Here is a 21326-nt window from a genome sequence, read left to right as displayed (position 1 = left end):
AGAAAACATTTAATCACAGAAAGTTATCGATGGTTCATTTAAAATATTGATGAAAGATTTATTTAAACTGTGTGAATAGAAATCTCAATGCAAAATTTTTAAATCACGTGAATACAAATCTCGATATTTAATTTTAAAATTGCGTAAACATGAATCTCAAGGTTTAATTTTAAAATCGTTATGTTACGAATTCCAATGTTAAATTTTAACATAGCATGAATACGAATCTCGGTATTTCATTTTAACATCGCGTGAATACGAATCTCGATGCTTGATTTTAAAATCATGTGAATACAAATCTGATGTTTCATTCTAAAAATCAAGTGAAAATGAATTCCAATGCATAAGTTTTTAATATGAAACATGATGTGTGATCTTAATTTGCGTAAATAGGAATTGTGATGCGCGATTTTATCAAGTGTATGTAATTTTAAATTACATAAGCATTGATGGAAAAACAAAAAAGCAAATTTTTTTTTCCTCAGTTATTTCAAAAAAGATAAACTTTCTTTGAGGAGGTAGAATATTTCTCTTTTTTTTTTCTTTTGGGGGTAACATCAAAAAAATTTATGTGGTGGTGACAAATTATATGTGAACAGCATTCACACGTTCATGTATATTATAGCATGATAACCAGTAAAAAATTAAAAATTTCGTTGTCCTATAATCAGAACTACTGTATTTCTAAAGAAATACCTTTCTAATTATTTTCCAATTCTTGAATAAACATTGTATTTACTTGAGATATTTAAAAAATTTAGTATATAGGTGCAACAGATGTGCTTGCAAATAATGTAAAATTAATGAAAACAGAAACATTCAAAAAGTAAAACAATTACTATCCAAATATATGTGTGATAATTATTAAATAATGTTGAAAGTTTTGAGACTAATTAATGAAAAACAATTGTATCAATAATGACTAAATTTTTTCACAAAATGTAATATTAAACAAAAGAAACTGAGAAATTCAGTAACAATTTTTTTTTTTTTTTTTAATTTAAAAAATAAGTTATTTTAAGGCAAAACAAGATTGATTTGAATGATTTTAGAAACAAGATAAATTAAATATTTTATTAATTTAAAATTCATAATAAATTTTTTAATTAAAAAACTTATTTCTAATGGTCTGAAATAAATGCCATTGATATTTGATGTAATTTGGGTGTAACACTTTTCTAATAATGAGGTTTTAAGCAAATGCAATATATATTACATAATTACACAGCATTTTAAGAAAAAAAACTATTTTAGCACTATCTTATTGGTTTTACTTCAGAGAACAAAATTTCATATGCTTGGATTATTTAAAAAGTTAAATTAGCTACTAATTTATAACTTTTTTAATTAAAAAACTTATATCTATTAGTCTAAAATAAATGTCATTGATATTGGATGTAATCTGGTGTAACACTTTTCTAATAATGAGGTTTTAAGCGAATACATTAAATGCTGCATAATTACATTACATTTCACGGAGAGAGAAAAAATTGCACTATCTGATTGGTTTTTCTTCAGAGAACATAATTTTATATACTTGAATTATTTAAAAAATTAAATTTAACTTACCAGTTGATAAATGTGTGTCATACAACTGCTTGCAGTTTGTATAAAATGAAGGAAATGAAGAGAGTTCAACAAGTAGATTACACAAATAACGAAAAGTTTTACACATAATAATATCATCTGGTACTTCTTCTACCTCACTATAAGGAAGAGAACTGTTTTGGTCAGTTGCCTCTAAAATATCTTGTTTGTAAATGACAAGATCATCCGAAGAAAAGCAGTTACATTTAGCTGACAAGCATTTCTGTAACAAATTATTTAAATTTATATCTCGCTGGCTGTTTCCTCCTCCCTGAGGCAAAATTAAGGATTGATAACGCTCTAAAGAAGCTTCAGAGCTTTTAACCATTTTTTTCACTATAAATGTCACAAATAGTTTCTGAAATTTTTCAACACATAATGTTATCACACTACGTATATTCAATTCATAATGATCTTCTATTTCTGACTTATCTTGACAGTAACTGAAAGAATTATTTTTTTTAGAATTTAGCTGTGCAATATCAGAACTTTTTACTGCATATTCTGAAGTATTATTAACTTTTGAAGAATCGCTAGCTTTATTAGTATATTCAAATGAACTTTTTACCTCAGACATAGCATTCACAAGAGGTGGTTGCATTTTGCATAAAAGTTTTGAACATAATTCTAAAGCTATTGTAATATCATATACACATAAATTAGAACAGTTTTCAGAGAGCACATCAAAAATATCACTCAAAAGCTTAGGAAGGTGTTCAGTTTTTGCTTCTAGATAAGTTTCCTATAAAAAGAAGAAAAAAACTATAGAAAAACTTGAAGACAAGTAGTTGCAACATTGTGAAAAAGAACAAAAAATTAAAAATTGAGAATTAAATAAAAATAGAACATAAAACTAGAAGAAATAAATGCAGTTCATTTTACTATTTCTTTTTAAATGTAAAAGTTTTTAATGTAAATGTTTTTAATGTAATTTTTTAACGATGTAATGAAATTTTGAATTTAATGAAATGTAACCAACGGAACATCTTTAACTACATATTCAACATAAGTAAGTGCATGACAGTTCCAATTTTCCTGACTTTTCCAGGTAGCATATCAATCCTAGAAAAGACATGCTCATTTCTCTACAAAAAATAGATTAAAAAATCTATGAAAGTTTTAAAATGTTAAAATAGTAATATTAAAAAACAATTTCATATAAAATATAAAAAGATTTACTGAAACTATTGGACAGGAAAATTATTACAAACTAGGTAATTTTATTAATAATAATGTCAAAAGATACAATATTTTTCCAATATCTTACTAACTGCATCCACTGTTTTGAGGGGTTTGAGTAATTGCTTTACAATTAAAATTTTTATTTTAAATTCTTATAGAAAAGATACCTAAATGGCTTTCGTTTTTAAAAAAAGATCCAAATCATTTATTGGAAATTTCACTCACAAATCATTAAATCAAACGAAACAATTAATAAATTTAATTCCTAACTTAGGAAACATAATAAATATTTTTATAAATATTATTCTGAAATGAATATTTGATATAAATGTTTGTGGTATTCATTTAAAGCACTAATATTGGCAAAGACAACAACAGTTTCAAATGCAATTGCATAAAACTATTGTAAAAATTAATTTAGAAAACTAAAATAAAGTTAGAATCAAAGGTTAAAAGTTTTAATAAAAACCAGCTTAATGGTAAATTTTATTAAAATCATATTACTTGTGGAAATGAATTATCATGAGTAAACGAAAGCTAAAGATAAGTAAAATTTGGTTTAATGAAGTAAATACTAACCAGAGACACAATATCTAATAAAAAACTGACTAGAGTACATAACTCAGATAAATTAGGATCTCCTGATCCAACACGTTTTATGCACTTTGAGCAATCATCACTACTTTCTTCAACAGAATCGTCCGAATAAGAGCTAGGCATTTGGCAGGCATTGTAAAAGTGTTTTCCAGCATATTCCCAGAGATATGATGGTTCTAAGGTTCCAAATAATAAATTAGCAGATTTTTTAAGTTCATTTTGGTCCTTAGATGACTTTTGGCCTTTCTTATCATTCTTAGAAATGTAAAACTTTGATGAATGACAAGCTAAGTATAAGGACCTGTAAAATAGAGATTTTAATTCAGAAAACTATGGGCTAAAACATTATCAAAATTAAGAAATTTTACAATGAATATCACAACTAAAATCATGTTATTACAGCAACATTTAATTTTTCTTTCATTCAGTCTGAATAATTTCTTACTTCAAAACTATCAGTAGATTTAGCAAAATTACGACCATGGCTAAACAATTTTTACTAAACAAAAAAAGTAAAAAAGATATTATATGCATGTTTTCTAAAAACTAATAAGCATTTTTAAAAGCAAAAAAACAAACTTTCAGTATTGTTATTCAATTAATCATTATTAAAAAATAATGATATCCAAAAAAAAAGTGAAAAAATTATTTTCCTTTGGAATTGTGGTTAAAATAACCAGAGTTTATGCCATTCCTATAAGCTGTCCAAATTATAAAATAAACCTGGAACATATAATATTTCCCAATTTACTGAAGTCAGTACTATTGTACCCAGAGTTATGAATGTGTCAATTGGTATCAAGTAATATTGTACTAGGCAGTAAACCTACTTTAATAAACTGCATCAGAGCTGCATATTATTTCTAAGTATTCTGTAATTCAAGTTTAATAATTGTTGATATCTTTAGGATTTAAATAACATTTTAATAATTTTTCTTCCAGTTTAGCAAAAATTAAAAAACCAAAAAATTTATGTTATAATAGACATACACAGTTAAAAGATATATACACAGTTATAGTTCATTGAATATTTATATTATTCATTTGAAATGGCAAGATAAAATATTATTATTACTTTTAGTTTTTTAGTTTAAGTTTGATGCAAATTTAGTAGAAAATTGTCTATGTTTGTTTCATTAACAAAAGATGTATAAAAGAATTTCATAAGAAACTTTTGACAAACATAGGAGGGAATTTCATGAAACTGTATAATGACTAATCAAATAAAACTACACTTGAAACTTTTAGATCATGCTACAGAAAATCAAAAAACTATTTGTTTTTAATTGTTGATTTCTTAAATATACTTTTGGATATTTGAGCATATTATTTATGAGCTTTAAACTACAAAATAGTTAGTCTATTTAGAAACACAAACAATGAAAATATATTTCTTAGTTTCTAAGTGTTACACAAAATTTGGTTTATTATAATTAGTACTTTTATTATTTTATTTATTTATTGAAATAAAATAAAATTTCAATTTCAATGGCTTGCTTTGATACTAAAAACAAGTTGATTATGTAATATTTAATTTTTTTAAATAGTATGACAATCTACCATAACCGCCAACTTTTACACACTTTGAATATTTTTCAGTAATAATCAGCAAAAACAAAAAATTTTAAAATTAGGTAGAATATTTTTTTACATTACATCAATATAATTATGTAATGTAAAATATTATGCAAAATATAATGAAGTATAATTATGTAATGTAAAAAATATTTTTAACATTACATCAATTTCTATAATTGATCATTAAAGAAATCATCAATTATATATCGAAGTCTTTTACATATCTGGTAATTTAAATTCTTTTAATTCCAATTTTTTATATCAAACTTCGAATATTTAATCAAAACATTTGATATCATCGAGAAAAGTCTTCAATAGCAATTAGATAATCCCATAACAATTCGATATAATACATTCCAAACTAGTATAATACAAAATATTTGATACTACCAAGTTTACCTGAATATATCAATCATTATGTCATCTAAAATAGCAGAGCTAATTTCTGGACGATCTAGTAAGCTAATTAGCAATCTGTAGCACCATAAGTCAGCAGTGGAAGGCACAGAGTTTGATGGCATAATAGTCTGAGGACTCTGAAGAATTTTAAAAAAAACATTAAATTAAACTAACAGAGAAAAAAAACAGAAGTAGAGGGATTAACCATTAAAATAATGAACTACACACTATATTATTAATTAGACTATTGCTTATTATTAATCATTATAAAATGCATTTTAACAACAATTTTTACTTTTTTTCAAACAGTTTTAAATATAAGAATTTCTTTCTTGAAAATAATTTTGAAAAATAAACCCTTAAAAATGGCTTTGTATTTATTTCAATTCTTCTAACAACTTAATAATTAAGATTGTTTAAGATTGGCGTTAAGATTATTTAAAGATAATTTCTGCTAAAATAAATGACATTTTTATATTTAAACATAAAAATAATTCCAATATTCACACAAGGATAAGATATCCACAAAATTCAGTGAGATATTTATGATATTCTAATCAACTTTTCAGTTAGATATTTTTCTGGCATGGCATGAACTCAACTGTTTTGACTAGAATAATAAAGATCAACTGAGTTAAAATTTAAAATGGCCTACTCATTGTAGCATCTGCCAGAAAAATTTTAAAAAATATTTTAATTGCTTTTCATAATTGTAATTTTTCTCAAAAAAATCATAATAAACTGCAATATGGCAGTAACAAGATTTTTATTTTGATCCCTTTCAAAAAGAATGAGCCAAGAAAAAGCATTGCTTCTAATAAGAGATGATTCTAAGTTAAAGCATATGCTTATGTTAGAGAAGACCTTTTTAAATGTTTGAGAAGACTATACATACAGAACTTATTAACAAAAGATTCTTCGTTCTTATATTGATAGCAAATAACTTTTTTCCTTTGTAGCTGATAATAGGTTCTAAAAATTTTGAAATGCGATAAACTAAAAAAAAATGCATTGCAATTTTAAAAAAATGTATTCAAGTCCTTATATAAAAAAAATATGTTATTTTTCATTAAGTTAACTAAATTTACAAAACAAAATATAAATCAACACTAAAATGTATGCCAGATTAATGTATTAAGTATGCCAGATATTTTTAGAATACTTACATCAAAGCATTTTTGAAGTGCTTTTAATAAATATTCTTTAGAAAAATCTTTAAAATAGGAATTAGCATCAAACTTTTCATTTGATTTTCCTGGTGTTGTTTTATTTACATCATCACTACACAAAGAATCTCCACCCATTAACCAGGAAAATAAACGCCTGAAACAAAAGATAGTATATAATTGCAAATATAAGCAAGCACCAAAATAAAGCTCATTCAAAAATTCTATAATTATCAAAACTATATATTCTTTTTTTATATAACTCTTAAATTAAAAGATAATTGAAAAGTGAGTTATAAATACAGTGGAAGTTAAAGGGGTACTCAAAAATTTTATTGAAAATCTAAAGCAAAATAAAGCTAAATGTCTTCCATTTAATCCCCAGTAAAGCTGTCTACTTTAGGTCAAATGTCTGGAAGCTGTGGAATACATTTAGCAAAGTGCTATCAGTTGACCACATTATACATATTATAACTAAGATAACATTTTAAAATTTTTATAACATTACATTAGATCATTATAAATTTTTTATAAACAACATTGCAACTGGGACAAAGATTGCAAAAGTTAATTTTAAGAAAACTTCTTCTTCAGGAGCGCAACAGCCCTTTGCAGGCCTTGGCTGCCTCAACAGCACGCCTTCTCCAGCTCCCTCTGTCCATGGCAACTCCCCTCCAGTTCTTAAGTTTTAGGACTTTGAGGTCGTTTTCGGTGTCGTTGAGCCATCGAGTAGGTGGTCTACCTCTAGAGCGGGACCCCTGAGGGTTCTTGAAGGTGGCAATTTTTACAGGGCTATCTTCAGAGCCTCTCCATATATGTCCGAGCCATCTTAGTCGGTTGCTTCGGATTATCTGCATAATTTGAGGATGTTTATAGAGCCCATAAAGTTCAAAGTTGTACCGTGTTCGCCAACATCCCCCCTCTGGTATGGCACCAAAGATAGTTCTAAGTATCTTTCTTTCAAACGTTTCTATCGGGCGTTGTACGTCAAGGTTTAAAGTCCAGGTTTCGTTTCCGTATAGCAAGACAGGCAGAATGAGTGTCTTATATAATTTTAGTTTTGTTTTTTGGCTAATAAAATTCGATCTTAGTTGACTTTTTAGTCCAAAAAAACATCTGTTGGCCATATTGATTCTATTGTCAATTTCAGGTTTCAGTTTGTTTTGGTCATTGATAATTGTACCAAGATACTTAAATTCTTTAACCTTTTCAAAGGAATGTCCGTTTATCTGCAAAGGTTCACTATAGTTTACAGTTGAGCTTGAAAACTCCATGAATTTGGTCTTGTCTTCGTTAATGGAAAGGCCCATATTTATAGCAGAGGCCTCAAGGGCTTGAAAGGCATCTTTAACAGCCCGTTCTGATCTTCCAATGATATCAATGTCGTCCGCATAAGCGAGGATTTGGAGAGATCTGTTCCAAATAGATCCTCCTCGGTTTAAGAAAACAGCTGTTCTAATAAATTAAGATTTCTAGATTTAACTAGTTAGAAAACTTTAGACAAGAAATATATGCATAGTATTATCTAGTATTTATCTAGTATTTTATACTTCCCTTCTTAGGATCAATTTACAAAAACAAAAACCTCTTATTTCAAATTAATTAAAATTAGTGATATTTTCATCAGAATGGCAAAGACAGTAAAAAAGTTGAAAGTTTATAATTGTTTTAAAACTACAAGATTAGATAATTCAGCTGCTTAGAAATTGAGAAAGCTTTGATTTTAACTTATACATAGAAATGTAAATTTCAGAAATGATAGATTGATAGATTACAACATTATTGTAATTTTTATCATTTTGTTACCAACCGAAAATCAATTGCAAAAGTTATATAATTCTGTTTACTTAAAAATAAGCTTAAAAAATTTTGACCCACTAGATAAGGTCATTCACATTCATAATTTTTTTGGGTTTAAAAAGGTTAACAAGAAAAAAGAACAAATAAAAAAAAGTTAATTATGAATCAAAAATATTGATAACTTACAGAATATTTAATTTATATTTTATTACTAAAAAAAACAAGCACATGAACTATAAGTTAATCTTTAACTGATAGTTTCCCAATTGTGGCTGCATCACTTCTAACTTAATAAATCATTAGCCTTTTATTCCTTATCTTGTTTCCAACTCAAAACCCATTATTTCACATCCCTTTCAAGTAGTAACAAAGAAAACTATTTTTGGTAAAATAATACTTTCTTTAAGAAAAAAATAATGAATAAAAATAAAAAAACTTTTAAGATTAAAAAAAAATTAATGAAATTTCATAAAAATAAAAAGTAAAAGCAAAATTGCTTTTGAAATATTTCCATCAAGAAGAAACAGCTTAAGACATCTGAATAAAACAAGCATAGATAATCTTTGCAGGCAAAAGCCAGCTTACAAGCTATGATACTGATTTAGACAGGGTAACTCATTATAGTTAATCCAAAATTATTTCTGCATACAGAAATTTGAAATTTAATGGCAGCAAAGGAAGAAATGTAAGAAACCAAAATTGTTTATTTAGAATGTGAAAAATGCATTCTTTAAGGTTAAAATGAATGTAAGAAAATAAAAAATAAATACTTAAATGTGTGGTGTAAAGAAATTGTACACAAGTATTCCACATGCACAGATTATTGAAATTTGTAGCAGCATTTTTGATAAGTATTTATTTAATGAGAAAATAGATAAATATTATTGGTTGGATTTATGTAGGTTTAATCTTTTTGGGAATGTACTTTTTAATGGTTTAGACTCTTATAACCAAGTTATTGGAATTCCACAAGGTAATTCCCTTTCTGATACTTTTGCTAATATTTTTTTACATTTTTTTGAAGCTAAATTTCTTGAGTATAATGCTTTTAGATATATTGATGATTTGATTTTGTTTAATTGTGATAATAATAATTTTATTTATAGTATTTATCCTAAAGATTTGGTTTTGAAGAAAACTAATGAGAATTGCTTAAATGTTGAATATTTAGACTTTAAAATTGATATTGTTGATAAAATAATTAAAATTGGTGTTCTTGACAAAAGAAAAGCTTTTAAATTTAAAGTCATTTTTTTCTGCAACTTTAATACTAATCTGTGTAATAAAATTTTCAAAAATTTAGTTTTTTCACAATTGGTTAGGATTAAAAATATTTGCAAAAACGTTGAAAGTTTTCAGGTGGCTGTGAATAATTTTTTGAATAATTTCAGTAATAATGATTTTCCTTTTCATTATTCTAATATTAATTTTTTGATTAAGAAAATGATTGAAGAATACTAGTTTATTACTCCATTTAACAGGGCGAAATTCAAGTCTTATCTGAGAAGCCCCAGTTAAGCATTATATTAATTTGTTACATAATCTTTTTTTTTACTATTCTTTTTTTCATTCAACGCATTTTATAGATGGTGTCGTTCTCCTTTGCTTTAGAGTTTCCTTTGCATTTAGTTTGTTTGTGAAATTGCTGTTTGACCGGTTTAATGTGAGTTTTTATTTTCTCAAGATTTTATTGAAATTTCTTTTCTGATTTGGTTGTTATGTATTTCATGTATTTCTTCCTGGACTTCTACAAAACCTTCAGGGTACTGAGAGAGTTAATTTTGGCATTTGTCCTCTCTCTCAATAGAAAAGGTTTTGTTTTATGGCTTCCGAGGTCGGTACCCCCTGAAGACGGTCGGTGGTCATATTTTTGTTTCCATTGTTTACTATATTGCTTCAATTATTCTTTCTTTTGAAAATTCTGCTGCTTTTAAGCGTGTTTCTTTCAAAGATAGTTTTGAATATTTTGTATTCTTTTCCTAAACTTGTCTACGTTTAATTATTTTAAAATATGATTTTACTATAAAAAGTAAACTGATTGCTCTTTGTCTCATTTGGTTGATAGACTTATTTTTTTATCTTATAGTTAAAATTGTTTTTTGATATCACTAACTATTTCTCAAGAGTGAAATATTTTTCTGTAAAGCAGCTATTTTTTGCAAATATTTAATCAAAAAATACATTTTTTTAACTGACACAATATAATAATCATAAATTATAGTAATTGAATATATAATAGTTTACCTATTAAGAGACATATCTCGACGCAAAACTACAGTTACAGCTGAAGTCACAACATGAATCATATCCGATGTGAGAAGTTGGTTGCAATGTATAGGAAATCCCATTAATAACAAATCTAAAGCACACCTCTGAACAAGTACACTAGTGTCTTGTAATGAAGCACACAATCCTTGAACCTAATTAAAAAGACATTAAAATATAAAGTTAGTAGGCATAATTATAAGCAAAAATTAAATTAGAATAAGACATTATTAGAATAAGATATTTAGTTAGGTCTCTATTTTACAACTTAGTGGCTAAAGGTCTTTTTCATCTTGCTGAGAAATCTCTATAAGTAACTCTTTTTTTTCCCTCAGTAATATCAAAAATTAAATATTTTTCAAATTTTATCAAGAAAATTAAAACTTGTTTAAAATTAATGTCATAAAAGGCAGTGTGCAATTTAGCATGCATTGAGGATTCAATTGAATTGAATGCATCCATGCATTTAATTAACAGTTGAAAGAGAATCTGGTGATCTTACTTTTTTGGATGCTTTTTTATACGTAAATAATGATATTTAATAAAAATTATTATCACTGCTTAACCACCTTGATAAACATGAACGATTAAGCCCACTGCAGTAAACACAACTGTTATGAAACATATTTTGGAATTATTTTCAACATTATTAAAGCTGTTTAATGATATATAAGGACCTGAGACAATTTTATTCCCATACTTATAGTAGGAGACACTTTAAAAACGGTAATGGGAACCACAAACATTTCTATCTTATTTTAATCTATTAGTATTTTTTAGAGATAAATATAGGGTCTATAAATATTTTTTTTTCCAAACAGTGTTACAAACATAGACTGAATTACAATTTCATTTACAGTTATAAATTGAACATCATGTAATCTAAGAAGAGAACACATACTTGAATAAATATTTTGACTATTTTTCCCAACAAAACAAAATAAGTAATTGCAATACTGTTTAATTTAAAATATTTTCCTTTTCATATAAGCAACAGAATATACCACTAAATTAACTTTAAACTCCATATAGTTCTAACACTTATTAAAGCAGTTAAGACTTTCTTAAAAAAGGTAATGAAATCCACACAAAAATCTACAAATAAAAGTTTATATTTAACACAAAAAAATAAAGAACACAGTTGATAAATTATATGAATGAAAAATAAATTCCATAAAAGTATATTATAATGATAATTCACAGTAGTATAGAGAATTATCATTATAGCAAGTTTAATGTTATAAACAAATGCACAGATTTAATGATAAAATAGTAATAAAAAAGATGAAACATATATAAGATGAAACATATATGTTATAACATAAGTTATAACATTTCATTTTTGAATCTTTAATATTAGCATTTTGACGGTGACCTAAAAAATTGTCATAATAATAAACTTCTTATGCAGTACTTGTCTACATAGAGCTTTTACTGTATTTTCAAAGACCTTCTAAGTAAATATTTACCATTGTATCAACATCTGTTCCAAATATAAAAAGTTGATCTTCCATGCATAGCTTTCTATTGTAATGGCTGATTATAAATGTTACAGCTGGAAGTCGAATGGATGGATTGGAAAGTACACATTCCCACATACAACCATAGAAATAATGCTGTTCAACATTGTTGCAAACAGCTAGCAAAAGTTGATCTGTCCTAAAAAAAGTTTAAAAACAATACAATATCATTATTAATTATAAATAAACTAATTATAATAGAAATAATTAGATCAAAACTAGAACTAAGAATAATGAATAATTTAATTTTGCAATTTTAGTTCTTTTTATTATTTACTTTTTCAAAATTACTCAGTTTTTATCTATAATATTTTTACATTATAGATAACTAGATTTTATATTATAGATAGCTATAGTCCATTCCACCTTAAGTTGGCACTGCAGGGAAGGGTAGGATATGTAATACTTCACCTTTGAAAAGTAGTTCTTCTCTATTTTGGAATTAATTGCAGTTTAAATGCGCGTTCAAATATAAATAAATGTTGTATAATAAGAAAAGTTTATCTTGAAACATATATTCGAAGTTTTTCATGTTTAAATGTATTTAACTTATAAATACCTTCTCAGTAAAGCGAATGTACAAAGAAGAAGGAGGTGTTCTAGTTTGGCGCTGGATCAGTTTTCAAGGCCAAGGAATTGGCGTATTGACTAAGTTTTTACACTGGTCAGTCAGCTCGTTCCATTCTCCTTGCCTATCTCTTGTGCAGTTCGTTTTTCGCTTTCTTTCATTCGCATCGCTTAATTGTTCTTTTGTTTTGTTTTTTATTAGTTATTAACTCTTAATTTGTGGTTTTTTACTGGTTAGTTATCGTTAGCTCGTTTTTTATCACTATTATTCTTTTTTGCATTAATTGTTAATTTGTTGTTTCGTACTAGTTATTTAATGTTAGCTCGTTTTTTATAGTTTTTAAATTTTTTTTTGCATTAATTGTTAATTTTTATTTTTTTGTGATTCCTTGCTAAAATTTTTTTCTTCTTTTTTTGTTGCTAATTACTAAATGTTAGCATGTTTTTTTGTTAGTTTGTATTATTTTGTTACTTATTAATGGATAGCTCTTTTTCTTTTGTAAGTTATTAATCTTTAGCTTGCTTTCCTTTTTTAATTATTCCTTTTTTTTGGTTTAAATCGGATTTTTTTTATTTTTATTCAAATACACTGTAAGAACTTTGATTTATGACTAAAAAACATTTTTATAATTGTTTAATCAAAATTAAATTAATATTAAAACTATATTACAAGAATATTTTAGAAACTCTTAACTACCTAAAACAATTTTTTATTACAAAACATAGCTCTGAATGCATAGTAACCATTTCGAAACAAATGCATGATTGAAATTTAAGGACTAGATGAAATAGAGAATTTAAAGAATACTTTAACTTTTAAAACAAAGTTTCAATTACCAAACCATAGTTTTAATTTAAAATTGTGATTTCTTCTTTTTTTCTTTTGAATTTTAAAATGACAAAATAAATGTATCAGATTGTGTTTATAAGTATAGTCATTCATTAAAAGAAGTTCAGCGGAAAAAAGGTTTTAAAAAAATCTATGTACTAATTGAAATTTTTTTCCCACAATAATTCTTTATAGAAAATCTGATAATGCCAAAGATACTGTAAACATATTATGAGAAAAAAAACTTAAATGCTTACTTTAATCTGTACTTTCAATCTCAAAAATCAAAAGATTTTTAAAAATGTAATTTGAAATGTGCTGAAATCTAACACATACCAAGAAAACCAAGAAAGTATTTTCGTTAGCTAAAATTAATTAATGCAGCAATTTATTTAAAATGAATTTTAAAACTTAGAAAAGAAATAATAAAAGTATCAATAATTTAAAACACTGCTTTTTAATTTTTTAAATCAATATATATGTAAAAAAATTGATTGATTTAAATCAATGATTTTTTTGAAAAAATCATTTGATTTAAATCATAATTCAAATCGTGATTTAAATCAAGTTGATTTAAATCAACAAACCTTGTTCATAAATGAAAAAAAAAAAATTTTAAACCAGTATAGTAAAATTGTATTTGATTATTTAATTTTCTAAATATTAACCTCATGTACAATATTTAATGAAAATTTCTTATCTTCAGAATGAATGGAGAAAAAAAATAGACGGGTGAATATTATTAAACTGATGACAGTTGAGCATATTTACTGTGTAGCTAATTCAACATGTGATTTTATTATTATTTTTTTACGACAAAAGTAAAAAAAATTTTCGCTTTATTCAATCTCCTTAAAGATTCAAATTATGTGTTTTTTGCACCATGTGTAGCTCTGAAGTACAATTCGCTTTTTATAGGAACTTTAATAATGTGATGGCGGAAATTTAAGATTTTTAGTTTTGTTCAATTAAAGGGATTTTTAAATATTATCTGAAATACAAATTCCATAATATAAGTGTAAGTATAGGAATTGAAATAATTTAAAAAAAAAGATACAAAATGTGAATCATAATTTTTTTTTAACACCGAAAGGTCAAGTTAAACCAGTCAATATTTTAATTATTATTTTTGAAATACAAAGCCAAAAAAGCTGAGAAATTCTTTCTCTTATGTAGAAAATATTAAGATATTTCAGTATCTGACAAAATATTTCCAGACTAATTCTACTATACTTAAATATGATATTTTAAAATATGTATTTTCTTTTGAAAAAATGCGCCTAACCACCCAAGTAGAATTTCTCCTGATAAGAAATTGTGGATTGAATTCAATTCAGGGCGACCCCACAAAAAGTTTGCAGAAAGAACTGTCAACTGTTAAAATATTAAATGAATAACAAGATAACCACCAGGACAGGTCAATGAGCTCCTGTTGAGTCTAAGAGGGTAGGATATGNTTGAATTTTAAAATGACAAAATAAATGTATCAGATTGTGTTTATAAGTATAGTCATTCATTAAAAGAAGTTCAGCGGAAAAAAGGTTTTAAAAAAATCTATGTACTAATTGAAATTTTTTTTCCACAATATTTCTTTATAGAAAATCTGATAATGCCAAAGATACTGTAAACATATTATGAGAAAAAAAACTTAAATGTTTACTTTAATCTGTACTTTTAATCTCAAAAATCAAAAGATTTTTAAAAATGTAATTTGAAATGTGATGAAATCTAACACATACCAAGAAAGCCAAGAAAGTATTTTCGTTAGCTAAAATTAATTAATGCAGCAATTTATTTAAAATGAATTTTAAAACTTAGAAAAGATATAATAAAAGTATCAATAATTTAAAACACTGTTTTTTTAATTTTTTAAATCAATATATATATAAAAAAATTGATTGATTTAAATCAATGATTTTTTTGAAAAAATCATTTGATTTAAATCATAATTCAAATCGTGATTTAAATCAAGTTGATTTAAATCAACAAACCTTGTTCATAAATGAAAAAAAAAAATTTAAACCAGTATAGTAAAATTGTATTTGATTATTTAATTTTCTAAATATTAACCTCATGTACAATATTTAATGAAAATTTTTTCCCTTCAGAATGAATGAAAAAAAAAATAGACGGGTGAATATTATTAAACTGATGACAGTTGAGCATATTTGCTGTGTAGCTAATTCAACATGTGATTTTATTATTATTTTTTTACGACAAAAGTTTAAAAAAATTTCGCTTTATTCAATCTCCTTAAAGATTCAAATTATGCGTCTTTTGCATATGATATGATATTTGGTATCATATGATATTTTAAAATATGTATTTTCTTTTGAAAAAATGCGCCTAACCACCCAAGTAGAATTTATCCTGATAAGAAATTGTGGATTGAATTCAATTCAGGGCGACCCCACAAAAAGTTTGCAGAAAGAACTGTCAACTGTTAAAATATTAAATGAATAACAAGATAACCACCAGGACAGGTCAATGAGCTCCTGTTGAGTCTAAGAGGGTAGGATATGGCAGCTGAAAATAAGGGGGGGGGGCGTACATGTAGTAGGCGCTCCCTATGTGGATAATACTAAAAATCCAAATTTATACAATTTTTGAGAATTATTTTCTCTAGGTAAGTTCTTTTGTCTCTAAAAAGCAAATATATTTCAGAAAAAAATTATTTTTATATAAAAAAAAACTTCTGAAAAAAAAATTAGAATTTTTTATTTATTAAAAAAAAAAAGAACAGTAAATATTAAAAAACATAGGTATGATATTTTTCATGATCAATGATTCCCTGCCTATGTTGGCTTTTTCTTTCCCTACAAAACACCAATGTGGGATAAATTAATGCAAAAGCTATATGCTACAAAAAGTAAGCATATAAAAATAAATATTTAAAACAACGTATTTGTGTGCAAATATGCATTTCCTTTTTTTACTTAGATTTCAGCAAAAAAAAAACTTTTCAAATATATTTTTTTTCCTATTGTTTACAATTAGTTTAGTTAAGAAAATCATAATAGGAAAATCTGTTTTTTAAATACTAATTAAGAAATTAGCTTACAACTAGTATCTTAAAATAATAATTATTAGAAATGCTCTAAAAAATAGTGTTCTTTTCTGTATTCTGTTCAAAATTTTAGTATGATTCTCGGTTTTAAAAAAAAACATCGGCGTTTGGCTTTCTTAAACGCCAATACTGGCCACTTTCTCTCCTTTTTTTACTACCCCATCCCTCAACCGACTTAAAGTGTAACCCAGTTTCCATGACAACGTCTGTAATCCGGTCTGCCTACCCTTCTCTCTAGTGCCAACTTAAGGTGGAATGAAGTATAGATACTTTTATATTATAGATTATAGATATAGACAACTAATCATAATATTTTTTTCCTTTTACTTTTGTTATTTTTTTATAAGTAGCAATTTTAATAAAATAATTTGTCGGTTTTTCATTTTGGTGCAGCATATTTTGGGCAAATATAATAACATAAAAATCTGTGAATTTCGAGTTTAAATTATTAAAATAGATGAAAGTTAAGTAAAAATTAAAAAACTATTTTTTTTCTCTCTCTTGCATTTTATTCCACTTATAAACTTGGATATATTTTTTCTTATTCAAGTAATATTTAGGGAAATCTAATGAACTTTTGTTTCATTTGTACTTTTTTCTTATTACATTTTGAACTAATTGTTATAAAAAACATAAATTTACAAGACATTAAATAATCAAATTTCAGTTTGCTTGGCTATAAATATAAATAGTTTTGACCTATTAATGCCTAACTGCAAAAAGTGGTCTGTATATGAAAATAATTGCATGAGGAATTACAGAGCGATTGTACATATTTGACTACACCAGATGTATATTTCATTCTTTTACCTGATATTTTAGCTTAAGAAGAGCACAGGGCCATGACTTCAGAATTGAATTGAATGTGGGGTTTAGTGGCACAAGGTCCAAAACAGGACATACTGCGCCAAACACACGGTTTTAAAAACAGATTAAAAGGTTAAGTAAAGCACACGTATAAAATCAGATAAGAGAGTGAAAATTCTAAAACAATGTTGTAAAGTTACATACATTAAAATTAATAAAACTGCACGGTAAATTTACTAAAACACTAAATAGTATGAAACAATTAAATACAACTTAAAATTCCAATAGCACGTAAAAATGCAAAGATGTTAGGATGGTGATTTTTATCTAACAAGTCTCTTAGATATAAAATTGTGCTTCCAAAAAAGGTGAGATGTTGTTGGTTAAAACATGGGCAAGCGATTAAAATATGATGAAATGAAAGTGAAATGTTACAAGTATTGCATCGAGAAAGTGGTTCTCCGAACAGCAAGTGAAGATGAGTCAGTCGAGTATGTCCTATACGTAGGTGGGTGAACTTGACATCTGCTCTGCGCAATTGCAACACAGGCCAAGGCTCTAGCGTGGATTTAATTGTGTGCAGTTTGTTTTCAATGGCCATGACTTCAGATCTTAAAGTATTTACATTATTAATTTATTATGGTACATAGAACTCTCTTGTTTCTGAAAATTAAATTATAACTACAAAACATTTGTGCTACCACTTTTATTTATTGATTTATTTTTATATTTATTTATTCATTTATTTATTTATTTTTTTCTTTGAAAAAAGAAATTGACTTTTTTAAAATATGTTAACCACAAATGAGTTAAATTAGATATTAACCAAAATTAAATATTTTTATTAAAAGAAACTTTGCAGCCCTTCAGTTGCCAATAATTTGCCGAGGGGTATGAGAGAAGTTCAAATGAAAGAAAGTAAAAGTACTTGTTTCATTTTATACCTGTAATAACTTAAAACTTTTCAGACTAATAACAAGATAAAAAGGAGCACTTTTCATCAATTCTCTTTGAAGAAGTCATAAAGGAAATTATAAAAAGCAATAAATATAAAGCTGTCATTTCTCTTACACACTTCATAAGTCTAGACAGTTGCTAATTGAAGTACTAAGAAGAATAGTCAAATAGAAATATTTTCAAACAAAAAATTTTCATTAACATACCTATCATAATAATCGGATCCCTCTTCTAAACCTGGCAAAACTCCTATCAAGAATCCATTTAATCCTGGTCTAAGTTTATCTCCAAGGGGCAAAAAATGAGTCTCGTAAACAGTTAAAAGTGTTGGTCTGACATTCATCGCAGCATTTCCTAATAGTGGGAATAAACCAGCACTGTAGATAAACAATTCTTGACCTAATCTGGTAGGTCCAATACATTTAAATATTATGTCATATGTCTCTAAAGCTTTTAAATGTACACCACTAGGAAGAGCTGGGTGCATACATTGAGCTAGTCTTTTACTGATTGTGATGCGTCTTGGAATTATGGAATATTTAACATTACTCAGCAGGACCTATTAAAATACAGAGAAAAAGTTTTTTAATGAAATGCAATAACTAAAATTTTTTTTTAATTGTTAAAAAAAAAATTTAAAAGTCTTAGTAAGATATATAATAAATCTAGATAATCTATATAACAGAAATAATATGCATTTCAAAATTCATTTTACTAATTAACTTAAAACATTTAGTTTTCTATATAACCATCAACAGATAACAAAGATTTAGAATTATATGTTTAATGCATGGCAAAATTAAAAAAAAATAAAAGCAAAAGATTCAACAATAAATGCATTAGTACACATAAAGTTTTAACATTTAAAAATGAATAAAAGTATGTATATGAAGTCTTGTGAAACATTCAGAAACAAAAAGATTTTAATAGTATGTGTCAAATATTATATATATTTAATNGTTATCTTTGGTTAGTTATTTGGAGTTATATATATATATATATATATATATACACTAGAGGGCTCCAGACCCTGCTTGCTAATGCTCACCAACCCCGTGTTATTTTTCACATTTGTTATAAAAATATAGTTCTTCTTGGTTACCACTCAGTTTATATTGAAGAAAACCATCTCCGTACATATCCGTTATGTCACTGAAAGCACATGGAAATTTCTTTTTACACACACCCATGGAACAATCGTAATATGAAGTAGTTTGTTAATGGGGCCCACGAAGCATGTGCTTTGTCGGGAATCTCAGAACAGATGAATCTATCAAGCAACCCTGATGCAAGTAGTTCATCCCGAGGATTTAAGATGAATAGACAGTAAGTGTGGGGTAAACCTCTCTTCTGAAATTGAATGTTACATGCATATCCCATTATTTTAACAATAACAGCTTAAAAAAAAGCATGAACAAGAATATGGGGAACGACATTCGCAGCATAGCCTGAAGTGTCATAAGAAACTCCTGTAGTTCAGGCGACTGAGGATTGGCAATAAATGTTATAAATAAATCTGGGCGTCTAATTCCTCTGGATAAAGGCATGGCATCTTGGAAATGTTGCTGCATTGAGTGAGGACTTCCTCCTAATGTTGATGGTGGTTCCATAACTCTACCAAGTCACATGGAATCAGATGTGCTTACAGCACTATGCTCGTTGTGATCAATTAAACCTTGTACACTTTCTCAGCGAAACCGGACCTGATATATGTGGATATAATTTAGACGATTCCACTGATTTGTTCTACATCCTTGAATCACACATTGCTGTAACAATCTACCTGCTATAGTAAAGATGTTAAAACCATGGCAACTGCCATTCAAAGTACTGCAATGCTGTTATTGTTTAGGAAGAAGAAACATTCTTATGCATATTTATAGAATATGCCAGGATTTACCCAACAGAAATAGTAGTGGAAAAACAATGAAGCGACAATCTGATGGCAATTTTAGAAACTCACGGTGATGCTTGAGATACACAATAAAATCTACTGAAGGTGGAATATAACCATCACTGCCAGTTACTATTACTGCAGCTACTTCAGCAGTTGCACTTTCAATTGGTACATTGTAGCAATGGCCATCTGACACAACAGAACGCGGAAACATTAAGCTAACGATGTTTTTTTTAAAATATTTTGTTCATACCTATGAAAAAGTGTTTTATAATTCTTTACATATGAGTTATTGTAAATAACAGTTTGTATTTACTGTAATATGGATGGACGGCATTTGTCAGAAAATCTATATTCATTTGCTGAGTCAATCCCATGCTTATAAATTTGAGCATATTTTGGTTTTGCTGCATTGTTTGAAAGAAGACTGGTAGTTGCATAGGCATTAATTTCACCTCTTACTGTCACACAACTGAGGCCTTTAAAAAGAATTTCTTCAGAAGGTGAAAATGCTGCCATTGCAGATGCAGCATTTTATAAATGTATATTTTAACGAAAATGTAGAGCATCAAAAGTGTTACCTAAGGATATTGAAGAGATGGATCAAGCTTAACATACCCTGATGGCAACAATTATGTTTCACACTGCCACATTCATTTTGAAATGATAAAGCATCACAGTGACTACATTTCATGGTCATTCCACCAATTAAGGGCGGTGGGCAATCATTACGAAGACATTCACTGAGATACTGACATTCGTTTAATTCTCGATATCAATTTATCCAAGATGTTCGAGCTTCTCTACAGCGATCACTAATAAGTTGCCTGCATTGTTTAGCACTTGTATTATTTGCTTCACTTCTCTGTGAAGCAGCATTTCTAGCTTCCTAACGACGATCATTCATGTGTTGTCTCTCATGTTCATAATATCTTCTATTTTTCTCATGAACTCCTCTTTGTCGATCCACAGTAATGCCACTCTGCTGAGTACAATTGCCACTTTCCATTAAAGAATGGCAATAAACAACAACAAAGTGAAAAATAATCATAACAAAAAGAATAAAATATTTATTTTGTCACTGCTTTTGGTATCAGCTTGTTAAACT

The 21326-nt window shown here is 26.8% G+C and overlaps 1 protein-coding gene across 2 annotated transcripts in view; it reads right to left on the bottom strand.

Moving 5' to 3' along the window:
- The window catches only part of LOC107446030 (protein DOP1A), a 95494-nt gene that overhangs the window by 67695 nt on the left and 6473 nt on the right, over positions 1-21326 (bottom strand). For both annotated transcript variants that reach the window (XM_043047375.2, XM_043047374.2), the window contains exons 3-9: positions 18528-18880; positions 12044-12233; positions 10554-10729; positions 6510-6666; positions 5344-5480; positions 3349-3667; positions 1570-2329 (exon numbers count right to left, since the gene is read on the bottom strand). In XM_043047375.2, coding sequence (XP_042903309.1) covers positions 1570-2329; positions 3349-3667; positions 5344-5480; positions 6510-6666; positions 10554-10729; positions 12044-12233; positions 18528-18880 — 2092 coding nt within the window. The remainder of the gene's footprint in view (positions 1-1569; positions 2330-3348; positions 3668-5343; positions 5481-6509; positions 6667-10553; positions 10730-12043; positions 12234-18527; positions 18881-21326) is intronic.

The sequence above is a fragment of the Parasteatoda tepidariorum genome, chromosome X2 (assembly GCF_043381705.1).
Source record: "Parasteatoda tepidariorum isolate YZ-2023 chromosome X2, CAS_Ptep_4.0, whole genome shotgun sequence".
Taxonomy (NCBI): Eukaryota; Metazoa; Arthropoda; class Arachnida; order Araneae; family Theridiidae; genus Parasteatoda; species Parasteatoda tepidariorum.
This window is presented reverse-complemented; position numbering and strand designations above follow the sequence as displayed.